At 36.8% G+C, this 23,975-nt stretch overlaps 1 protein-coding gene across 2 annotated transcripts in view; it reads right to left on the reverse strand.

The window, feature by feature from the left end:
- PIK3C3 (phosphatidylinositol 3-kinase catalytic subunit type 3) overlaps window positions 1-23,975 on the reverse strand; it is a 200,428-nt gene that overhangs the window by 18,942 nt on the left and 157,511 nt on the right. Inside the window, exons 22-23 of one of the 2 annotated variants that reach the window (XM_037805813.1) lie at window positions 5,769-5,919; window positions 318-408 (exon numbers count right to left, since the gene is read on the reverse strand). In XM_037805813.1, coding sequence (XP_037661741.1) covers window positions 318-408; window positions 5,769-5,919 — 242 coding nt within the window. Of the gene's footprint in view, window positions 1-317; window positions 409-5,768; window positions 5,938-23,975 lie in introns of both variants that reach the window. The other variant, XM_037805812.1, reaches the window with a different exon arrangement.

Below are 23,975 nucleotides of genomic sequence, written 5' to 3' on the forward strand. Positions count from 1 at the left end.
CTTCTGGATATCAACAAGGGAGACAGAACTAACAGCAGAGGACTTGGGAAGTGGTTGTATTTTAGAAAATGAAAAAAAAAATTATAAAAGCTCTCAGTCAAGTTTGGTTATGAATAGTATCTTTGAGTTCTATGATGTGACCTATTGCCATATATGTAAATAACATCTAAAATTCTGCCCAAGAAAAGGTCTCTTTCTTAATTTATGTTACTTAGGAGTCTAGCAACTTGACTACAAGGGGAAATGAGTTACTGAAAACTGAACCTCATTTAGATATGAAATGTGAATTGTACTATTTGAGAATATATAAAAATTACCTTTTTCACGGTTTTATCTGGTTCAAGAGCAATATCTGGAATGTTTGCATCTACCATCAAGGAAAACAAGTTCAAAATCAGATTAGAATACCTACAGTAAAGAAGGAAAGAAAAAAAAATAATAACACTGAGTTAGAATTTTGCATTTCTTTCTCACATCAAGAACACTCCTTGGGTCTTTATGAATATTATTACTCCGATGGAAAATAGAATGTGAGACTATTAATCAGCTATCTCAATAAAAAGCAAGGCTTAAAAAAAAGTCTATGGAAGAAACCTTTGGAGCAACTACAGAATGACATTCTTTAGTAAAAGTATTTCTTCTAGAAGAGGTGTAAGAAGAATCAACTTTATAGCTAATTAGCACTTTAGTAAACAATGAAGATCAGTCTTTGTTAGATGATTACAAGAATCTGTTACTTAAGACTACCTAGTGTGACATGGATAAATAAATAAATAAAAAGGAAATAATGCTAAACTACTAATCACTTCTTATGACTGTTCCAGATTTTTGTTTCCAGAGATAGAGCCTTGTGGGGAAAGATTACTGGGCACCCTCCACCTCCTGCTCCAGAATACTCTCCCTCTTGGGCAGTTACACTCTGGGTGGCCCAAGTAGTGGTAAAAGTAGATCAGGTTTGATTTGGGGGATAGATGTGAATAAAGGAAGCCTTGATTTTAGGCTATGAAGGTGGTTTTTAGGTGTTCTTGGTAAAAAGGGCAACCTAAGTACTTTACATTTTATTTTCCGTGGAACGAAGGTCAGGATTTAGGTGATGAAGAATCTTTATCCCAGCCATCTATCTATACTATAAAAAAGCAAAACCTGGTAACTTAAAAACTATTTAAAAACTTTAAAACTTACTTAAAAAGCATAGGAAAAAAGGCCCCTGTTCCTCTTTTTGCTCCCCTCAAAAGGAGGGGTTAGAATGATATGGTCAAATTCCAGGACTGTATTTGGACCCAGTCTTGGGCGTAAAATTTTAACAGAGTTCACATGACTGGTGTACTTTTCTTTTCTTTCACCTATGATATGAGGGACAATGCTGTTTCCTATCAGGAGAAAGTAAGGTCTTTCCCTCTCTCTCTTAGACTTCCCTGCCTCCAAAACATTTGAACTAAGAGGGCTTCTGATCGAAAGGATTGCACATAGTGGATAGTGTAAGCAGCTATGTTGTGTCTTGGGGAGAAACACATTTCTGCCTAGGTTGTCTTCTTCCCTCTAGCTTACAAATTAAGAGATCTCTAGTTTTGCCTAGCTCAGTGGAGTTTTAATTGTGGTATGAAACAATGGAAAGCCTCAGAATGATAGAGAATGTTGGGTCTCTATTCTAGGAATAATTTTCTTGAGGACATGTTGTGGGGAGGATGATAGTTGTTAAGAACAGGATCCTCTATCATTGTAATAGCACCTACATATATCTGTATGTTGTAATTGCACATTGTAATTGTAATCGTACAATTGTACATTGTAATAGCACCTACATATATCTGTCAACTATACTCTTAACTTTTTTCATACATGGTACAAACTACTCATATATGTAGAGATTAAATCCACACCTGGAAAAAAAGAGGTGGTGTAAAAGATAGTAGTTTGAATTTTAGACATAGATTTGATTTAAACTTTATTTCTTGGGCATAGAGGGGAATACATACATAGAACAATGCCTGCATGCTGGAAATTCTCTACACTGGATTAGCAGTGACTTTTAAGAATCAACTTACATAGTCAAGGCATTCAGAAGGAAACTCATGCAACACAAATAAATTATTTGGATGAAAACTGCTAAAGTGAAATCATAATAATATTTAAACTGTAATGATAATGGATCTTGTGGCTAAAAATGACTATCCATATGAGCTTCCAATTACCCATTTTATCACCATTTTCAAAGTTTATATTGCCCATGGAAATCAGGAGGGACCATAATAAAAACTTCTACCTTGATGTAGCCATTTACAAGCCATTTATAATCATAAATAAAGTATGATAATAGCTAAACAGCTTTAAATAAGTTACTGACTTCCTTCTGGAAACTGATAAAACTGTATCACAGATATCATTCCATTTCTACTCATATAAGAATTTTACTTTTCCAATCAACAAATACTTATTGAGTACCACTATATATACTGTTCTAGGCACTAGAGATACAGTGGTGAATTTGACAAATAAGGTCCCTACATTCATGAAGCATACTTCCTTAGGAGTGGAAACTCAGGTAATAAACTGATAAACAAGGTAATTTCATGCCTGGTTGACTGACAAGGAGATTAAAAAGGAATGAAAAAAAAAGAGGGAAATGTACGAGTGATTTTGGGTAGGATGAGAGGGAGCCATCTTGACGTAGGATTTTATTTAAATGCACTGGGAAGCAACTGAATTTAAAGAGAGGAGTGACACTCTCTAATATGTAGTTTTAAAAGTACACACTTGTCATCTTGTGGCGGAAAGAATGGAGGCAGGGAAACCATTTCAAAAATCCAGGTAGAGAAGAAACAAACCAATCGGTGTTTTTAGGAGGTGGAATAGGCAATACTTGCTGATGGTTTCAATGGGGGTGGGGGGTGGGGACAGGAAGGGTAGAGGAATTGTCACCAAGGATTTAGTCTAAGTAATAGGGTACTAGTGCTATTCGCAAAATAGGAAACAGTAAAGGAAGGAGGAGCAGGGTATCTGTTTTGGATAAAGAGTTTTAAAATAATTCTGTTTTGGACATAGTGAGTTTTAGATTCCTATTAGACTCTTAGTACAGATGTCAAGTAAGTTAGATGTATCTCAGGAGAGATCAGGGCTGGTGTTATTAGTTTGAAAGCCTTCAGCATATGTGGATCCTATTTAAAGTCATAGGACTGGGTGAAAACACTTAAGAACAGAGCTTAGAAAAAATAAAGATCCAGAACTAAACCCTTTGTAATGACAATGGAATTTCTAGACAATTCAATATTTACAAGTTAGGAGAGGGGAGGAATCATCAAAGGAGACACAAGTAATCAGTAAGGCAAAAGGAAACAGGGAAGTCAGCTACACCAAATCTAAGAAAGATTTTCAGATGGTCAGATGCTGTTCAGATGCTGCTATGAAGCAAAAGAGGTCATTGGATTTGGCATAGGTAACTTTATTTTGATAAAATTAGTTACAATAGTATAGTAGGAATGCAAATATTACTGGAGAATATGAAGGGAGAAAAGGAGGCAAGTATGTGGATCAGTAAAAGGAGAACTTTTTAAAGTTGTTTAGCTGTGACAGAATAGAGAAACAGGGCAACAATACAATGTTTTGGAGAATCCCCAACCTCTACCCACTAGATGCCAGTAGCACTCATTCAGTTCTGTCAACCAAAAAAAATCTCCAACATTGCCAAGTGTGCCCTGGGGGGAGGTGAGAGTGCTAAATTGCTTCTGGTCAAGAGCCACTGATTTAAAGGGAGACATCACCACATTTTAGAGATTTTCTTCAATAATATACAACTGTTGCATTGTAGGCACGACAGAGTTCTGACCAAGTTTGGACAAATGATATTATAGGACTCGAAAATGCTTAGGAAAAGTTTTGTGTTAGGGGACAAAAAAGAGTGATGGTAGTTTTTCTCCTGTGGAAAAGGAGAAAAATGAGGTAGATTATATATGGTGGTAGGGTGACAGGGTTTAAAGTATCAATAAGGGTGTTATTCATGGGTTTCTTGTTGAAGACATCGATTAGTAATCGACAAAAACCATGAAAAGAAGTTATTTGGTCAAACCACAATAATAAAAAAGGAAAAAAAAAAACAAAAAAACAAACAAAAAAAACCTTTGTTCCAAACAAGTTTTTCATTACTTCTTACATCCTACAGGCAATTTTTTACTAACCATAATTTAATACACACTATTAAAAAACAAATTTTGATCAAACTATTAGGGTCCAGCTAAAATATTTAAAAATTTAAACAGAATTTCCATAAAGACTTAGCATAAATTTTTTTTTCTCTGTAGTAAAGAAAGCTAACTTTGCCTCTCCATTAATAACCTATTTTCTCAGTCTACTGAATTGCAACTAATCCATTATCAATGACAGTTTATAAAGCATATTGTTTTCCTTCTGTTTTCATTAAGACAGAACACCTTGAACATTTCTCTAGCTATCTTTTCATATTATCTTTTCTGCCTCCTCATTTGAGAGCTCCACTGTTCTATCTCATTTTCTATAGGCTTTGAGTATTTTAAATTTAAAACCCCAGAAATTAAAGTAGAATTCTCATTTCTCTGAAAGTGCTTCTGCATCACCAGGCAAATAAAACACTGTTCTTTTCATTATTCTTTTAGCATTTCTAGAAAGTAAAACTGAGCTATTCTGCTACCCAAAGAATAAATAATGTGGCCCTCTATAAAATGCATGTTTTAGACTTTGTGAAACATGGTAGAAATTGAGTTATTAATGGAAGTCTATTCAGTCATTGCAAAGATGAAACCTGGCAAATATAGGACAATGGTTTCCTTGGAACCAGCAGCATCACTGTCACTTGAGAACTTAGCCTTACCCCAGACCTACTGAGTCAGGAACTCGGGGAGTTTTCATATAAATATTGAGAGTTCTCATTCAGTGTCTAAGTTCCAAACACTACAGGAGGTATTGAGGTTACAAAGACAAATGAAACAAAGCCCATGTACACAAGCAACTCCCTGTCCACTAGCTATATTTTACCTGGAATAACATGCACATGTCACCTGGGCTGGAATTTTCAACCAGATTAACAACATTCATTTTGTATAGTTAGGTTGAAAATAGTCAAATGATCCTGTCATTTTTGAGTATTCATCAGAATTGTGTCATGAAATTTAACCAACACAACTTTCAATTTTTTTTTCCTGATGATATACTGCTGTTCAGTCCTATACAAAATTTCTGAATGCTCCCACTTCTTCCTCCTGAAGTGCAACCAAAATTGAGGCTGACGAAGTGCTAAAAAATAAAAACAATTAAGTCAATACCACTTCAAGTTAAAGGGCTCATTCTCTGAGGAAGAAGAGGGATATCAACCAGGGAGAAGGAAAAGAACTTAGTGTACTGAATATAATACCCCAAAACTGGTTTTAGGGAGACTGGGATAGCATGAAGTTTCTTAATCTTTGCTCTACGCCAGTACTGTCCAAATACACACAGCCCACTTTACTAAATGTTGTCAACACACTGAATTTGAAGCCTCTGTCTTTGCCCAATGTTGTGTAATGCCTCCTTCCCTTTGGGTGGTATTTAGCAATCAGAGAATTATTGGGAAAGCAAAGAGTTCTGTCTCTTTCCTTTGAAATCAGACTCTTTATCAAAACAATTTTAAAATGTATGTAAAGAAATATTGCTGCCTATGTCATTGAAAAGAGTGATGCCAAAGAATGCACATATTTGAACAATTCCTCTTTCTCTATGAACCAAATTTACCAAAACTCTCTATATCAAACAAATCAACTTACCTTCGAAGGTGGAGAAAAGCTGTGTAACACTGTTTACGGAATTCTTGGTACTGCTCGCTCTGTGTGCCCCCCATGCCTTCTACCATTTCTTTATTCAGCTTCATTGGAGGAGGAAGAGGCTTCGGATCCCGACCCAAAATATATCCAAAATCTATGTGGAAGAGTTTGCCTAGATGTTGACAAGAAACTCATTTGTTTCCAAATTATCTTAGAAAAAGAACTGGTGGTGGGAGTGGAGTGGAGCGGGTATGTCATACAATTGGTTTATAAGCAGTGACTCTTCATAAAGAATATTATTTCATGAAGAAACCTATTAAAAGGTTTGATCCTCTAACCTCAGATTTAGGAGTGGCCCTCAGAGAACATTTTAGTTCATTTTAACTCTCATTTAGATGAAGCTATGCTTAAAATCATCCCATACTACTATTAATTTAAAAATTTAAATCCTATCTTCAGACCTGCATGGAGCTAGTACAATCCCTAGTACAATCTTCCCACTCTGGTTTGTCATGTAATACATTATGATCTGTTTTATGTGGAAACCCATCCTCCATCTTATATTTGGGAAGCTTAGTCTTTCCCTCAAGGTCACCAGCCAAAACCTTTCCTTCCTGAGAAGTGCATTTATTCTACCATGTTGCAAAGTATTTTTATGCATTGATTCTGTCCACTAAGATGTTGGCCATACTGTCTTTCTACCTCTCTCTGAGCAGTAAGATCATTATCTATAAGCTGTTATATATACTCCATCAGGTCACTGTTGGAAATATAAAACAATGTTGGACACAGAACTGACTCTGGTTGTAAAGCAGTGAAGTCCCAGATTAACAGTGATGCACTGGCAAGCACTATGAAGCAGAAGTATGCCCTACAGTACAGTTGACACCTTCATGTCTCCCTTCACCAGGTATTTGACCATGACAAAGATGCTCAGCCTCGCTAAACCTCATTTTCTAAACAGAAAAATATGGTTAATATTGATAACCTCATAAGATGGAATTATAAGAGATAATATATCAAATACTTAACACAGTACCTGATAATCTTCTAGTAGTAGTAGAAGTAGTAGTAGTTAGTAGTAGAGTAGCAGTGGTATTCAAACTAATTTATAGATGGGTGTGTCAAGCAAGATAACCAAAACAGCTTACTTAAGTCAGGTGATTACATCTATAGCTTTGCATCATTCTAGAAGTATGTCACTAAAGTCATAGGAGAAAAATCACTTTAGTCTTACAGGGCTTATACAAAACTAAATCGAACCACTTATATAATGGCCAGGTCTCTTAGAACTGTTTGCAAATGTTTATCTTAAGTACCTCAAATACCAGCTTAAAAAAAAAAATTCTGAGCTTTGTTCAAAAATAATTAAATACCATTTTAAGGATTTTTTATGCATTAAATTGATATTTACATGAACATATCTGAGATGACAACTGCTGGAAATTAATAAAGTAAATACTACAAGGATAAGCAACATTACTTTGAACAACTCTTTCTGGCATCTTTTTCCAAGGAAAACTATACAACACATTAAGTTGTAAAGTTATATTCAAAATTATGTATATGAGGAGAAACTTCAAATACGCAAAGGCCAAGCAATAAAACAAGTCTGAATTTTAGGCAATAACAATATTAAATTCAAGTATTTTCACACAACTGTAAAGAAAACTAAACTCCAACTTATTTGCAATTGACAGCATTTGTACCAAATTTGGGACATGGGCTTCATATGTAGACAGCTTACATATGAATACTCATTATAATGATGATCTAAAGGTTTAAAATCTATTATCATCTAGCTGTAGAATAAGTAACTGTTCTACAAAAAAACAATTTTACATTTATCTAAATCATTTCCTTGTCTTTTTCTTTATTTCTTTTTAACTTGCATCAGGTTAAAAATGCTCCTTTTCAAATTGGACAACTGATAAAAATTTCATAAGAACTGACTTTAAAAAAAATTGGATGTAGCTAGTATAGTAAATGACAAATGGGGGTAGCTGAGATGAGAAAGAATTTTACTTAAATATAGATAGGAACCTACAGAGAAGTGAAAAAGTCTTTATTCCAAAAAATATAACAAGGGCAATCAAAGCTTAGCTGAATGGTTCTTCTAGCCCACACTTGTACTACCTAAATCAGTAAAAACTTACTAATGAGGCTCTGACCTCACCCATACCTATCAAAACTCCTTAGCAAACCATATATTGAATTTGTTTACTTTTCTCCCCCACCCAAGCTTTTTGTGTGGGGGTAGGGTGAGTGATATTTACAAATTATTTTTAATTAGAGAAGTTGTAGGTATACAGAAGAATAATGCAGAAAACAGAGCTCCCATAGACTTCCCACCCCCACAGTTTCTCCTATTATTACCACTTTGCACTGGTGTGGCACATTTGTTAAAACAGTACAACTGTACTATTAACTATGTCCATAGTTCACCTTAGGGTTCATTGTTAGTGTTATAAAGTTTGTGGATTTTTAAAAAAATTATTTAACATATTTACAACCTAAAATTTCCCCTTTTAACCTCTTTCAAATATACAATTCAGTAGTGTTATTTCCATTCACAATGTTGTGCTACCATCAACATCATCCATTACAAGAACTTTTCTATCACCCCAAACAGAACATCTGTACCACCAAGTTAGCATTAACTCTCTATTCCCTATGCCCACCCAGGGCCTTGGTAACCTGTATTCTAGGTTCTAATTCTATGAATTTGCTTATTCTAATCATTTTTATCAGTGAGCTCATACAATTATTTGTACTTTTTGTGTCTGGCTTATTTCACTCAATAAGATTCTTCAAGGTTCATCCACATTGCAACATGTATCAGAACTTTATTCCCTTTTATGGCTGAATAATATTATATTGTATGAATATACCACATTTAGCTTATCCATGCACTCACTGAAGGACACTTGGGTTGCTTATCTTTGGAGAACTGTAAATACCGGTGTACAAATACCTGTTCAAGTCCCAGCTTTCAATTCTTTTGAGAATACACCTAGAAGTGAGATTGTCAGGTCATATGGTAATTGTGTAATTCTCTCTCTGAGGAACATCGAAACTGTATTCCACAACACAACACAGTACCATTTTACATTCCTACCAACAAAGAACAAGTATTTCTATTTCTCTTCATCCTCTCCAACACTTACTTTGTTTTTTAATAGTAGCAGATCTAGTGGGTATGAACTGATATCTCAATGTGGTTTTGATTAGCACTTCCCTAATGGCTAATAACAGTGAGCATTTTTTTTTTAACATTTTTTCATTAGAGAAGTTGTAGGTTTACATACCACTTATGTAAAAAATACAGGATTCCCATATACCACCCCACCACAACCACCTTGCACTGGTGTGGAACATCTGTTACAATTGATGAAAAATTATTAAACTACTACTATTAACTATCCATAGCTTACATTAGGTGTAATTTTTCCATATAGTACCCTATTATTAATACTTTGTGTTAGAGTCGCACGTTATAATCCGTGAAAAAAACATTCTTATACCTGTACTATATAAACTATAATCAATTTTCTACAATAGGGTTCACTGTGTTATACAAGTCTATGCTTTATCTTTTAATTTTTATTCTAGTAATATATGCAACCTAAAATTTCCCCTTTTAACCACATTCACCTATATAATTCAGCATGGTTAATTATACTCACAATAATGTGCTACCACCACCACCATCCATTTCCAAACCTTTACAATCAACCTAAATAAAAATCCTGTGCAAATTAAGCATCAACTCCCCATTCTCTAACCCCAATCTATCCCCTGGTAACCTATATTCTAGATTCTAACTCTATGAGTTGGCTTATAATTAGTATGTATCAGTAAGATTATAAAATATTTGTCATTTTGTGTCTGGCTTATTTCACCCAGCAGAATGCCCGCAAGGTTTATCCATGTTGTGGCATGTATCAGTACTTCATTTCTTTTTACAACTAAATAATATTCCATTGTATGTATATATCACATTTCATTTATCTATTCATTGATTGATGGACACTCAGGTTGCTTCTGTCTTTTAGCAGTTCCCATCAGCAATGAGTAAGTGTTCCTATTTCTTGACATCCTCTCCAACACTTGTAATTTTCTGTTTAACAGTAGTCATTCTAAATAGGTGTAAAATGATATCAAATTGTGGTTCTGATTTGCATTTCCTAAAGTGCTAGTCATGTTCATCTTTTCATGTGCTTTTTAGACATTTGTATTTCCTTTTTGGAAAAATGTCTATTCAAGTCTTTTGCCCATTTTTAAATTGGGTTATCTGTCTTTTAATTGTTGTGGATTCCTTTATATATACTGTATATTAAAACCTTATTGGGGATGAGAAACTAAGATGGCGGCTAGGTGAGAAGGCAAAAAAAAAACACCTCCGTGAAAAACAGTAGATAAAAACCAGAAAGTGACCCAGAATACCAGTTACTGCAATGCGCCAGCTGGACGCCGTCTCCTAGTACCACAGGGGCCATATACTTGGTGAAACCGGGAGTCTGCATTCTGAAACGAGCGAGTAAGCTGGTTGGAAGACCCGCAGCCGCGCGGTGGTGAGGGAAAGCCACGGCTTGGCATTTGGAGACCGACTGGCTCTTTTAAAAAAAAAAAAAAGGAAAAACCCAGGAGTGGCTGCAGTTGCAGGAGTGGGAACCATGCAGTAAAACACAGCAAGAGGGGGCTGAAACGGTCTTATATCCCAACAATTTGTTGAACTTGTTTATTAGCTCTAGCAGACTTGCTATAGATTTTTTAGGACTTTCTATAAATAGGATCATGTCATCTGCAAATAGTGAAACTTGTTTTTCTTCTTTTCCAATTTGGATGCCTTTTATATCTTTTGCTTTGCCTAACTTCTCTGGCTAGTACTTCCAGTACAATGTTGAATAATAATAATAATAAATAGTGGTAACAGTAGGCACCCTGGTTTTGTTCCTGATCTCAAAGATGGAAAATTTTCAGTCTTTCACCACTGAGTACATTGTTAACTGTGGGTTTTTCATATACGCTTTTCATCATGTTGAGGATGTTTCCATCTATTCCTATTTTTCTAAGTGTTTTTTAATAAAGAGAGAATGATGCATTTGTCAAATGCTTTTGCTGTGTCATTGGAGATGATCATGGGTAACTTTTCCCCCTTCATTTTGTTAATGTAGTGTATTACATTAATTAATTTTCTTATGTTGAACCACCTTGCACACCTGGGATAAAATCCACTTGCTCATAATGTATAATTCTTTAAATACACTGTTGGATTCAATTTGCAAGCATTCTGTTGAGGATTTTTCTTGAGAGTTAAATTCATAGGAGAAATTAGTCTGTAATTTTCTTTTCTTGTAGTATCTTCATCTGGCGTTGGTATTAGCGTGACGTTGGCCTCAAAGAATGAGTTAGGTAGTGTTCCCTAATCTTCAATTTTTTGGAAATGTTTGAGCAGGATTGGTATTAATTCTTCTTGGAATGACTCGTAGAATTCACCTTTGAAGCCATACAATCCTAGGTTTTTCTTTGTTGGGAGGTTTTTGATGATTGACTCTCTACTTGTGATAGATTGATGAGGTTTTCTATTTGTTCTCAAGTCAGTGTAGGTTGTTCGTGTGTTTCTAGAATTTGTCCATTTCAACTCAGTTGTCTAATTAGTTGGCATATAGTGTTCGTAGTATCCTTTTACTATCCTTTTTAATTCTGTGGGTCAGTAGTAATGTTCTCCCCCTCCCATTTCTGATATTTATTTGCATGTTTTCATTTTTTTCTGTCAGTCTAGCTAAGGGTTTGTCAATTCTCATTGTTTTTTTGTGTGAATTAAAAAAAATTTTTCATTTATTTCTGTTCCAATCTTTCATTCTGTTTGCTCTGAGACTGGTTTGCTGCTCTTTTTCTAGTTCCTGTGGGTGTGCAGTTAAGTCTTTGATTTTAGCTCTTCCTTCCTTTTTAAAAATTTACGTTTAGGGCTATACATTTCCCTGTCAGCACTGCCTTTGCTGCATCACAAAAGTTTTGATAAGCATCATCTAAAGATTTTTACTGATTTCCCTTGAAATTTCTTCTTTGACCCATGGATTAAGAGTATGTTATTTAACGTCCATAGATTTGTGGATTTTCCAGTTCTCCATCAATTATTGATTTCTAGCTTCATTTCACTATGGTCAGAGATGATGCTTGCATTATTTAATTTCAACCTGTTTATATTGGTGGTGTTATTTGCTGTCCTTACTAGTATATTGTATTGTATGCCATGTTATTTTTCTTTTTATCATTTTTTTCTTATTGCTAAAAAAAAAACAATTTTTCTTGTAGTAATCAATATGTTCAAGTGCTGACTGTGGTGATAAATGTACAACTTTATGATGATACCATAAACAACTGATTGTACACTGTGGATAAATGTACGGTATGTGAATATAACTCTATAAAATTGTAGGAAAATGTATATATAGGAGTAAAAGTGTTGGAGAAAACATGGTGAGAGGGATGATGCCTCACCAATATGGACTAACTACAATGTGTAAACTCAGAACTGAATCTTAGAACATAGCCTAACATGGACATAATAATTGTAATAGTCCCTAGATTGTAAGCTCTTACAGCAGTTAACTCTATCCCTGAATTGTAATGCCTATCTCTAAACTTTGAGATGCGGATCCCCTAGCGTATAACCTGATTGGTCTCTGGAACAATGCATATCTCCAAGACACCTGAAACTCAGAGCTAGAGCTCGGCAGATATGAATGTCAGTATTATTGCATACAGCCACTGTCAAAAAAAAAAAAAAAAAAAAAAAAAAGCTGAAGCCTAGACTTCAATTAGTGATATGAATGAAGCAGGTCTGGTTAAGACCAGGGCAAGCCAAGCCAAAGGGTAAAGGTTGAAACTGATTGTGTTTTAAAACTTCAACTTCTGTGTGAGACCAAGGGAAGAGATACCTATTTGGTACAGGATCTAAATTTTCTAAACGGTACAACTCTACAGTTGATTTGTTCAAACACCACAATTGCATGGAACTTTGAATAGGAAGTGAGATACGGTAGGTTAGTATAGGCTGGAGTGAAATAGTGACACATCCTAGAGTAATTTGGGCAGATAATAAAAAATATATTTACAGCCTCCCCCTCCCCAGCCCCGAGGATCTGGGGAAAGGTGTGGATGTGTTGGACATCCTCACCTGGACTGGTGTTGATGTTGTCACAAACATTGGGACTGGCAGTTTGATGTGCTGAGCCCTCAATCATGGGACTTGCCCTGATGAAGCTCATTACCGCAAAGGAGAGTCTAAACTTGCATGTAGTTGTGCCTAAGAGTCTCCCCCTGTGTACCTCTTTGTTGCTCAGATGTGGCCCTCTCTCTCTCTAACTGAGCCACCTCAACAGGTGAACTCGCTGCCCTCCCCCCTACATGGGACCCGACTCCCAGGGTTGTAAATCTCCCTGGCAATGCAGAATATGACTCCCGGGGATGAATGTGGACCCGGCATTGTGGGACTGAGAGTATCTTCTTGACCAAAAGGGGGATGCAAAATGAGACGAAATAGTTTCAGTGGCTGAGAGATTTCAAATGGAGTCGAGAGGTCACTCTGGTGGACATTCTTATGCACTATATAGATAACACCTCTTAGGTTTTAATGTACTGGAATAGCTAGAAGTAAATACCTGAAACTACCAAACTCCAACCCAGCAGTCTGGACTCCTGAAGATAATTATATAATAATGTAGATTACAAGGGGTGACAGTGATATTGTGAAGACCTTGTGGATCACACCCCCTTTATGTAGTGTATGGATGAGTAGAAAAATGGCGATAAAAACTAAAGGACAAATGGGATGGCACAGGGGGATGATTTGGGTGTTCTTTTTTCACTTTTATTTTTTATTCTTGTTCTGGGTCTTTCTGATGTAAGGAAAATGTTCAGAGATAGATTGTGGTGATGAATGCATAACTATGTTATCATACTGTGGACAGTGGATTGTATACCATGGATGATGGATGATTGTATGGTGTGCGAATGTATTTCAATAAAACTGAATTTAACTAAAAAAAAAAAACAAAAACAAAAACCAGTGGAGAATTGTACACTTAAAAAAAAAAGTATGTTTAGGGCTATACATTTCCCTGTCAGCACTGCCTTTGCTGCATCACAAAAGTTTTGATAAGCTGTGTTTTGTTTTCAATCATCTAAAGATTTTTACTGATTTCCCTTGAAATTTCTTCTTTGATCCATGGATTAAGAGTATGTTATTTAGAGGAGGCGGGGCAAGATGGCAGACTGGTGAGCTGTATGTTTTAGTTACTCCTCCAGGAAAGTAGGTAAAAAGCCAGGAACTGCGTGGACTGGACACCACAGAGCAATCTGTCTTTGGGCATACTTCATACAACACTCATGAAAACGTGGAACTGCTGAGATCAGCGAAATCTGTAAGTTTTTGCGGCCAGGGGACCCGCGCCCCTCCCTGCCAGGCTCAGTCCCGGGGGAGGAGGGGCTGTCAGCTCCAGGAAGGAGAAGGGAGAATTGCAGTGGCTGCTCTTACTGGAAACTCATTCTACTGATTCAAACTCCAACCATAGATAGACTGAGGCCAGACACCAGAGACTCTGAGAGCAGCCAGCCCAGCAGAGAGGAGACAGGCATAGAAAAAAAACAACACGAAAAACTCCAAAATAAAAGCAGAGGATTTTTGGAGTTCTGGTGAACACAGAAAGGGGAAGGGCGGAGATCAGGCCTTGAGGCGCATATGCAAATCCCGAAGCAAGGCTGATCTCTCTGCCCTGAGCACTTTTCCTTAATGGCCCTGGTTGCTTTGTCTATTAGCATTTCAATAACCCATTAGATCTCTGAGGAGGGCCATTTTTTTTTTTTTTTTTTTTTAAATCCTTTTTGCTTTTTCTAAAACAATTACTCTAAGAAGCTCAATACAGAAAGCTTCAAAGAATTGAAATTTGGGCATGTCATGTCAAGAGCAGAACTAAGAGAGCTCTGAGACAAAAGGCAATAATCCAGTGGCTGAGAAAATTCACTAAACAACACAACTTCCCAAGAAAAGGGGGGTGTCCGCTCACAGCCACCATCCTGGTGGACAGGAAACACTCCTGCCCATCGCCAGCCCCATAGCCCAGAGCTGCCCCAGACAACCCAGTGTGACGGAAGTGCTTCAAATAACAGGCACACACCACAAAACTGGGCGTGGACATTAGCCTTCCCTGCAACCTCAGCTGAATGTCCCAGAGCTGGGAAGGGGGAGCAGTGTGAATTAACAGAGCCCCATTCAGCCATCATTTGAGCAGACTGGGAGCCTCCCAACACAGCCCAGCAGCCCAGAACTGCCCTGGGGGGACGGCACTCACCTGCGACATAGCACAGTCATCCCTCAACAGAGGACCCGGGGTGCACAGCCTGGAAGAGGGGCCCACTTGCAAGTCTCAGGAGCCATACGCCAATACCAAAGACTTGTGGGTCAGTGGCAGAGACAAACTGTGGCAGGACTGAACTGAAGGATTAGACTATTGCAGTAGCTTTAAAACTCTAGGATCATCAGGGAGATTTGATTGTTAGGGCCACCCCCCCTCCCCAACTGCCCAGAAACACGCCCCACATACAGGGCAGGCAACACCAACTACACACGCAAGCTTGGGACACCAATTGGGCCCCACAAGACTCACTCCCCCACTCACCAAAAAGGCTAAGCAGGGGAGATCTGGCTTGTGGAGAACAGGTGGCTCGTGGACGCCACCTGCTGGTTAGTTAGAGAAAGTGTACTCCACGAAGCTGTAGATCTGATAAATTAGAGATAAGGACTTCAACTGGTCTACAAACCCTAAAAGAACCCTATCAAGGTCAGCAAATGCCACGAGGCCAAAAACAACAGAAAATTATAAAGCATATGAAAAAACCAGACGATATGGATAACCCAAGCCCAAGCACCCAAATCAAAAGACCAGAAGAGACACACCTAGAGCAGCTACTCAAAGAACTAAAGATGAACAATGAGACCCTAGTACGGGATATGAAGGAAATCAAGAAGACCCTAGAAGAGCATAAAGAAGACATTGCAAGACTAAATAAAAAAATGGATGATCTTATGGAAATTAAAGAAACTGTTGACCAAATTAAAAAGATTCTGGACACTCATAGTACAAGACTAGAGGAAGTTGAACAACGAATCAGTGACCTGGAAGATGACAGAATGGAAAATGAAAACATAAAAGAAAGAATGGGGAAAAAAATTGAAAAACTCGAAATGGACCTCAGGGATATGATAGATAATATGAAACGTCCGAATATAAGACTCATTGGTGTCCCAGAAGGGGAAGAAAAGGGTAAAGGTCTAGGAAGAGTATTCAAAGAAATTGTTGGGGAAAACTTCCCAAATCTTCTAAACAACATAAATACACAAATCATAAATGCTCAGCGAACTCCAAATAGAATAAATCCAAAAAAACCCACTCCGAGACATATACTGATCACACTGTCAAACATAGAAGAGAAGGAGCAAGTTCTGAAAGCAGCAAGAGAAAAGCAATTCACCACATACAAAGGAAACAGCATAAGACTAAGTAGTGACTACTCAGCAGCCACCATGGAGGCGAGAAGGCAGTGGCACGATATATTTAAAATTCTGAGTGAGAGGAATTTCCAGCCAAGAATACTTTATCCAGCAAAGCTCTCCTTCAAATTTGAGGGAGAGCTTAAATTTTTCACAGACAAAGAAATGCTGAGAGAATTTGCTAACAAGAGACCTGCCCTACTGGAGATACTAAAGGGAGCCCTACAGACAGAGAAACAAAGACAGGACAGAGAGACTTGGAGAAAGGTTCAGTACTAAAGAGATTCGGTATGGGTACAATAAAGGATATTAATAGAGAGAGGGAAAAATATGGCAAACATAATCCAAAGGATAAGATGGCCGATTCAAGAAATGCCTTCACGGTTTTAACGTTGAATGTAAATGGATTAAACTCCCCAATTAAAAGATATAGATTCGCAGAATGGATCAAAAAAAATGAACCATCAATATGTTGCATACAAGAGACTCATCTTAGACACAGGGACACAAAGAAACTGAAAGTGAAAGGATGGAAAAAAATATTTCATGCAAGCTACAGCCAAAAGAAAGCAGGTGTAGCAATATTAATCTCAGATAAAATAGACTTCAAATGCAGGGATGTTTTGAGAGACAAAGAAGGCCACTACATACTAATAAAAGGGGCAATTCAGCAAGAAGAAATAACAATCGTAAATGTCTATGCACCCAATCAAGGTGCCACAAAATACATGAGAGAAACATTGGCAAAACTAAAGGAAGCAATTGATGTTTCCACAATAATTGTGGGAGACTTCAACACATCACTCTCTCCTATAGATAGATCAACCAGACAGAAGACCAATAAGGAAATTGAAAACCTAAACAATCTGATAAATGAATTAGATTTAACAGACATCTACAGGACATTACATCCCAAATCAACAGGATACACATACTTTTCTAGTGCTCACGGAACTTTCTCCAGAATAGATCATATGCTGGGACATAAAACAAGCCTCAATAAATTTAAAAAGATTGAAATTATTCAAAGCACATTCTCTGACCACAATGGAATACAATTAGAAGTCAATAACCATCAGAGACTTAGAAAATTCACAAATACCTGGAGGTTAAACAACACACTCCTAAACAATCAGTGGGTTAAAGAAGAAATAGCAAGAGAAATTGCTAAATATATAGAGACGAATGAAAATGAGAACACAACATACCAAAACCTATGGGATGCAGCAAAAGCAGTGCTAAGGGGAAAATTTATAGCACTAAACGCATATATTAAAAAGGAAGAAAGAGCCAAAATCAAAGAACTAATGGATCAACTGAAGAAGCTAGAAAATGAACAGCAAACCAATCCTAAACCAAGTACAAGAAAAGAAATAACAAGGATTAAAGCAGAAATAAATGACATAGAGAACAAAAAAACAATAGAAAGGATAAATATCACCAAAAGTTGGTTCTTTGAGAAGATCAACAAGATTGACAAGCCCCTAGCTAGACTGACAAAATCAAAAAGAGAGAAGACCCATATAAACAAAATAATGAATGAAAAAGGTGACATAACTGCAGATCCTGAAGAAATTAAAAAAATTATAAGAGGATATTATGAACAACTGTATGGCAACAAACTGGATAATGTAGAAGAAATGGACAATTTCCTGGAAACATATGAACAACCTAGACTGACCAGAGAAGAAATAGAAGACCTCAACCAACCCATCACAAGCAAAGAGATCCAATCAGTCATCAAAAATCTTCCCACAAATAAATGCCCAGGGCCAGATGGCTTCACAGGGGAATTCTACCAAACTTTCCAGAAAGAACTGACACCAATCTTACTCAAACTCTTTCAAAACATTGAAAAAAATGGAACACTACCTAATTCATTTTATGAAGCTAACATCAATCTAATACCAAAACCAGGCAAAGATGCTACAAAAAAGGAAAACTACCGGCCAATCTCCCTAATGAATATAGATGCAAAAATCCTCAACAAAATACTTGCAAATCGAATCCAAAGACACATTAAAAAAATCATACACCATGACCAAGTGGGGTTCATTCCAGGCATGCAAGGATGGTTCAACATAAGAAAAACAATCAATGTATTACAACACATTAAAAACTCGAAAGGGAAAAATCAATTGATCATCTCAATAGATGCTGAAAAAGCATTTGACAAAATCCAACATCCGTTTTTGATAAAAACACTTCAAAAGGTAGGAATTGAAGGAAACTTCCTCAACATGATAAAGAGCATATATGAAAAACCCACAGCCAGCATAGTACTCAATGGTGAGAGACTGAAAGCCTTCCCTCTAAGATCAGGAACAAGACAAGGATGCCCGCTGTCACCACTGTTATTCAACATTGTGCTGGAAGTGCTAGCCAGGGCAATCCGGCAAGACAAAGAAATAAAAGGCATCCAAATTGGAAAAGAAGAAGTAAAACTGTCATTGTTTGCAGATGATATGATCTTATATCTAGAAAACCCTGAGAAATCAACGATACACCTACTAGAGCTAATAAACAAATTTAGCAAAGTAGCGGGATACAAGATTAATGCACATAAGTCAGTAATGTTTCTATATGCTAGAAATGAACAAACTGAAGAGACACTCAAGAAAAAGATACCATTTTCAATAGCAACTAAAAAAATCAAGTACCTAGGAATAAACTTAACCAAAGATGTAAAAGACCTATACAAAGAAAACTACATAACTCTACTAAAAGAAATAGAAGGGGACCTTAAAAGATGGAAAAATATTCCATGTTCATGGATAGGAAGGCTAAATGTCATTAAGATGTCAATTCTACCCAAACTCATCTACAGATTCAATGCAATCCCAATCAAAATTCCAACAACCTACTTTGCAGACTTGGAAAAGCTAGTTATCAAATTTATTTGGAAAGGGAAGATGCCTCGAATTGCTAAAGACACTTTAAAAAAGAAAAACGAAGTGGGAGGACTTACACTCCCTGACTTTGAAGCTTATTATAAAGCCACAGTTGCCAAAACAGCATGGTACTGGCACAAAGATAGACATATAGATCAATGGAATCGAATTGAGAATTCAGAGATAGACCCTCAGATCTATGGCCGACTGATCTTTGATAAGGCCCCCAAAGTCACCGAACTGAGCCATAATGGTCTTTTCAACAAATGGGGCTGGGAGAGTTGGATATCCATATCCAAAAGAATGAAAGAGGACCCCTACCTCACCCCCTACACAAAATTAACTCAAAATGGACCAAAGATCTCAATATAAAAGAAAGTACCATTAAACTCCTAGAAGATAATGTAGGAAAACATCTTCAAGACCTTGTATTAGGAGGCCACTTCCTAGACTTTACACCCAAAGCACAAGCAACAAAAGAGAAAATAGATAAATGGGAACTCCTCAAGCTTAGAAGTTTCTGCACCTCAAAGGAATTTCTCAAAAAGGTAAAGAGGCAGCCAACTCAATGGGAAAAAATTTTTGGAAACCATGTATCTGACAAAAGACTGATATCTTGCATATATAAAGAAATCCTACAACTCAATGACAATAGTACAGACAGCCCAATTATAAAATGGGCAAAAGATCTGAAAAGACAGTTCTCTGAAGAGGAAATACAAATGGCCAAGAAACACATGAAAAAATGTTCAGCTTCACTAGCTATTAGAGAGATGCAAATTAAGACCACAATGAGATACCATCTAACACCGGTTAGAATGGCTGCCATTAAACAAACAGGAAACTACAAATGCTGGAGGGGATGTGGAGAAATTGGAACTCTTATTCATTGTTGGTGGGACTGTATAATGGTTCAGCCACTCTGGAAGTCAGTCTGGCAGTTCCTTAGAAAACTAGAGATAGAGCTACCATTCGATCCAGCGATTGCACTTCTCGGTATATACCCGGAAGATCGGAAAGCAGTGACACGAACAGATATCTGCACGCCAATGTTCATAGCAGCATTATTCACAATTGCCAAGAGATGGAAACAACCCAAATGTCCATCAACAGATGAGTGGATAAATAAAATGTGGTATATACACACGATGGAATACTACGCGGCAGTAAGAAGTAACGATCTGGTGAAACATATGACAACATGGATGAACCTTGAAGACATAATGCTGAGCGAAATAAGCCAGGCACAAAAAGACAAATATTATATGCTACCACTAATGTGAACTTTGAAAAATGTAAAACAAATGGTTTATAATGTAGAATGTAGGGGAACTAGCAGTAGAGAGCAATTAAGGAAGGGGGAACAATAATCCAAGAAGAACAGATAAGCTATTTAACGTTCTGGGGATGCCCAGAAATGACTATGGTCTGTTAATTTCTGATGGATGTAGTAGGAACAAGTTCACTGAAATGTTGCTATAGTATGTAACTTTCTTGGGGTAAAGTAGGAACATATTGGAAGTTAAGCAGTTATCTTAGGTTAGTTGTCTTTTTCTTACTCCCTTGCTATGGTCTCTTTGAAATGTTCTTTTATTGTATGTTTGTTTTCTTTTTAACTTTTTTTTTCATACAGTTGATTTGAAAAAAGAAGGGAAAGTTAAAAAAAAAAAAAAAAAATAAAAAAGACAAGGAAAAAAAAAAAAAAAAAAACAAAAAACGATGTAGTGCCCCCTTGAGGAGCCTGTGGAGAATGCAGGGGTATTCGCCTACCCCACCTCCATGGTTGCTAACATGACCACAGACATAGGGGACTGGTGATTTGATGGGTTGAGCCCTCTACCATAAGTTTTACCCTTGGGAAGACGGTTGCGGCAAAGGAGATGCTAGGCCTCCCTGTATTTGTGCCTAAGAGTCTCCTCCTGAATGCCTCTTTGTTGCTCAGATGTGGCCCTCTCTCTCTGGCTAAGCCAACTTGAAAGGTGAAATCACTGCCCTCCCCCCTACGTGGGATCAGACACCCAGGGAAGTGAATCTCCCTGGCAACGTGGAATATGACTCCCGGGGAGGAATGTAGACCCGGCATCGTGGGATGGAGAACATCTTCTTGACCAAAAGGGGGATGTGAAAGGAAATGAAATAAGCTTCAGTGGCAGAGAGATTCCAAAACGAGCCGAGAGATCACTCTGGTGGGCACTCTTACGCACACTTTAGACAACCTTTTTTAGGTTCTAAAGAATTGGGGTAGCTGGTGGTGGATACCTGAAACTATTAAACTACAACCCAGAACCCATGAATCTCGAAGACAGTTGTATAAAAATGTAGCTTATGAGGGGTGACAGTGGGATTGGGAATGCCATAAGGACCAAACTCCACTTTGTCTAGTTTATGGATCGATGTGTAGAAAAGTAGGGGAAGCAAACAAACAGACAAAGGTACCTAGTGTTCTTTTTTACTTCAATTGCTCTTTTTCACTCTAATTATTATTCTTGTTATTTTTGTGTGTGTGCTAATGAAGGTGTCAGGGATTGATTTAGGTGATGAATGTACAACTATGTAATGGTACTGTAAACAATCGAAAGTACAATTTGTTTTGTATGACTGCGTGGTATGTGAATATATCTCAATAAAATGATGATTAAAAAAAAAAAAAAAAAAAAGAGTATGTTATTTAACGTCCATAGATTTGTGGATTTTCCAGTTCTCCATCAATTATTGATTTCTAGCTTCATTTCACTATGGTTAGAGATGATGCTTGCATTATTTAATTTCAACCTGTTTATATTTATTGAGGCATGTTTTGTGACTCAGTATGTGGTCTATCCTGAAGAATGATCCATGTGTACTTGAGAATAATATATATTCTTCTGTTTGGAGTACAATGTTATGTATGCCTATTAGGTCTAGTTCATTTATCATATTATTCAAGTTCTCTGTTTCCTTATTCATTTTTTGTCCAGATGTTCTAGCTATTGATGACAGTGATATATTGAAGATTCCAACTATTATTGTGAAAGTGTCTATTTCTCCCTTCAGTTTTGTGAGTGTTTGCCTCATGTATTTTGGGACCCCATGGTTAACTGCAAAAATATTTATGATTATTATTTCTTCTTGGTGGACTGTCCCTTTTATTTATATATAGTGTCCTTCTTTGTCTATTATAACAGCTTTTGACTTAAAAGTCTATTTTGTCCAATATTAGTAGAGCTACTGCAGCTTTTCTAATCACTATTTTTTTGCATGGAATATTTTTTTCCCAATATTTTTGTCTTCATAGGTGAGTCTCTTTTAAACAATACATAGTTGAGTCATTCATTCTGCCACTCTGGGTCTTTTGATTGGGGGATTTAATTCATTTTGTTACTATAAAGGCAGTACTTACTTCGTCCTTTGGTTTTTATGTGTCATATCTTTTTTTTCGTCTCTTTTCTTGCAAACTTCCTTTTGTGTATAGTTGATATTCTGTGATATATCTGACTGATCTCTTCATCATTTGTTTTTGTATATATTCTAAATACTTTCATTGTGGTCACCCTGGGATTTATATTATACAACCTACATCTACCGCCTACTAATTTGAAGATATCAACCTACCTTCAATAGTATATACATTCTCTGCTCTCATATCCCTCTTTTTCCTCTCTTCACATTGTTTTTGTCCCACTTTATATTTTGCATGTCCATTATCAGGAAATACGTCTTTTTCTTGTTCAACTTATTCTGACTTACAGGAATTAAAAAGTAGAGTTGTGTATTAAAGGTAACCGTAGTACTGGGTTTTGCATTTACCCTTTTAGTTACTCTTACTGATAATCTTAATTTCCTCATACCTCCAAGCCATTCTCTTGTCTTTTCCTTTCCAACTGCAGAACTCCCTCAGTTTCAGTTTATCTATCAAAATTTTAAACTCTCCCTCATTTTTGAAGGACAGTTTTGCCAGATAGAGAATTTTGGGTTGACATTTTTTTTTCTTTCTACACCTTCAAAATATACCACTGCCTTCTCATCCCTATGAGAAATCAGCACTTAGTCTTATCAAGGATTCCTTGTATATGACAAATCGCTTTTCTCTTCCTGCTTTCAGAATTCTCCATATGTGTGGCATTGACGTTCTGATTGGTATGTGTCTTGGAGTAGGTCTGTTAGTATTTATTCTGTCTGGAGTGTGTTGCGTTTCATGGACATGTACATTTATGCCTTTCATAAGAGTTGTGAAATTTTCAGCCATTACTTCCTCAGACATTCTTTCTGCCCCCCTTTCCCTTTTCCTTCTGGGACACCCATAATGCATACATTTGCATGCTTTGTGTGGTCACTCAAATCCCTGAGATACTGCTCCATTTTTTCCTTTTCTTTTCTCTATTTGTTCTTCTACTGTATGATTTCAATTGTCCTATCTTCTAGTTTGCTGATTCCTTCTTCTGCCTGTTCAGAGCTGCTCTTGTACAGCATTACTGTACGTTTCATCCCCATAATTTGTTACTTCTTACACTTTCAAATTCTACTTTATGCTCACATGTTTTCTTAATATCCTTCTCTTTATGCATATTTTCCTTCATCTCCTTGAATGGATTTAGGAGATTTGTTTGATTAGTTGTTCAAATTCTGTTACTTTCTCTGAAGTTTTAATTTCCTTGACTGAGCCATAAAGCTTGTAATTTTTTGCTCATGTCTAACTCTGATTATCTTGTTGAATTAATGCTGAAGATTAGTTTCTCCCTTTTTTCCAGGGTTTTATTGTTGATTGCTTTGTGTTAAGACTCATCT

This window comes from Choloepus didactylus, chromosome 16 (assembly GCF_015220235.1).
Source record: "Choloepus didactylus isolate mChoDid1 chromosome 16, mChoDid1.pri, whole genome shotgun sequence".
Classification (NCBI taxonomy): Eukaryota; Metazoa; Chordata; class Mammalia; order Pilosa; family Megalonychidae; genus Choloepus; species Choloepus didactylus.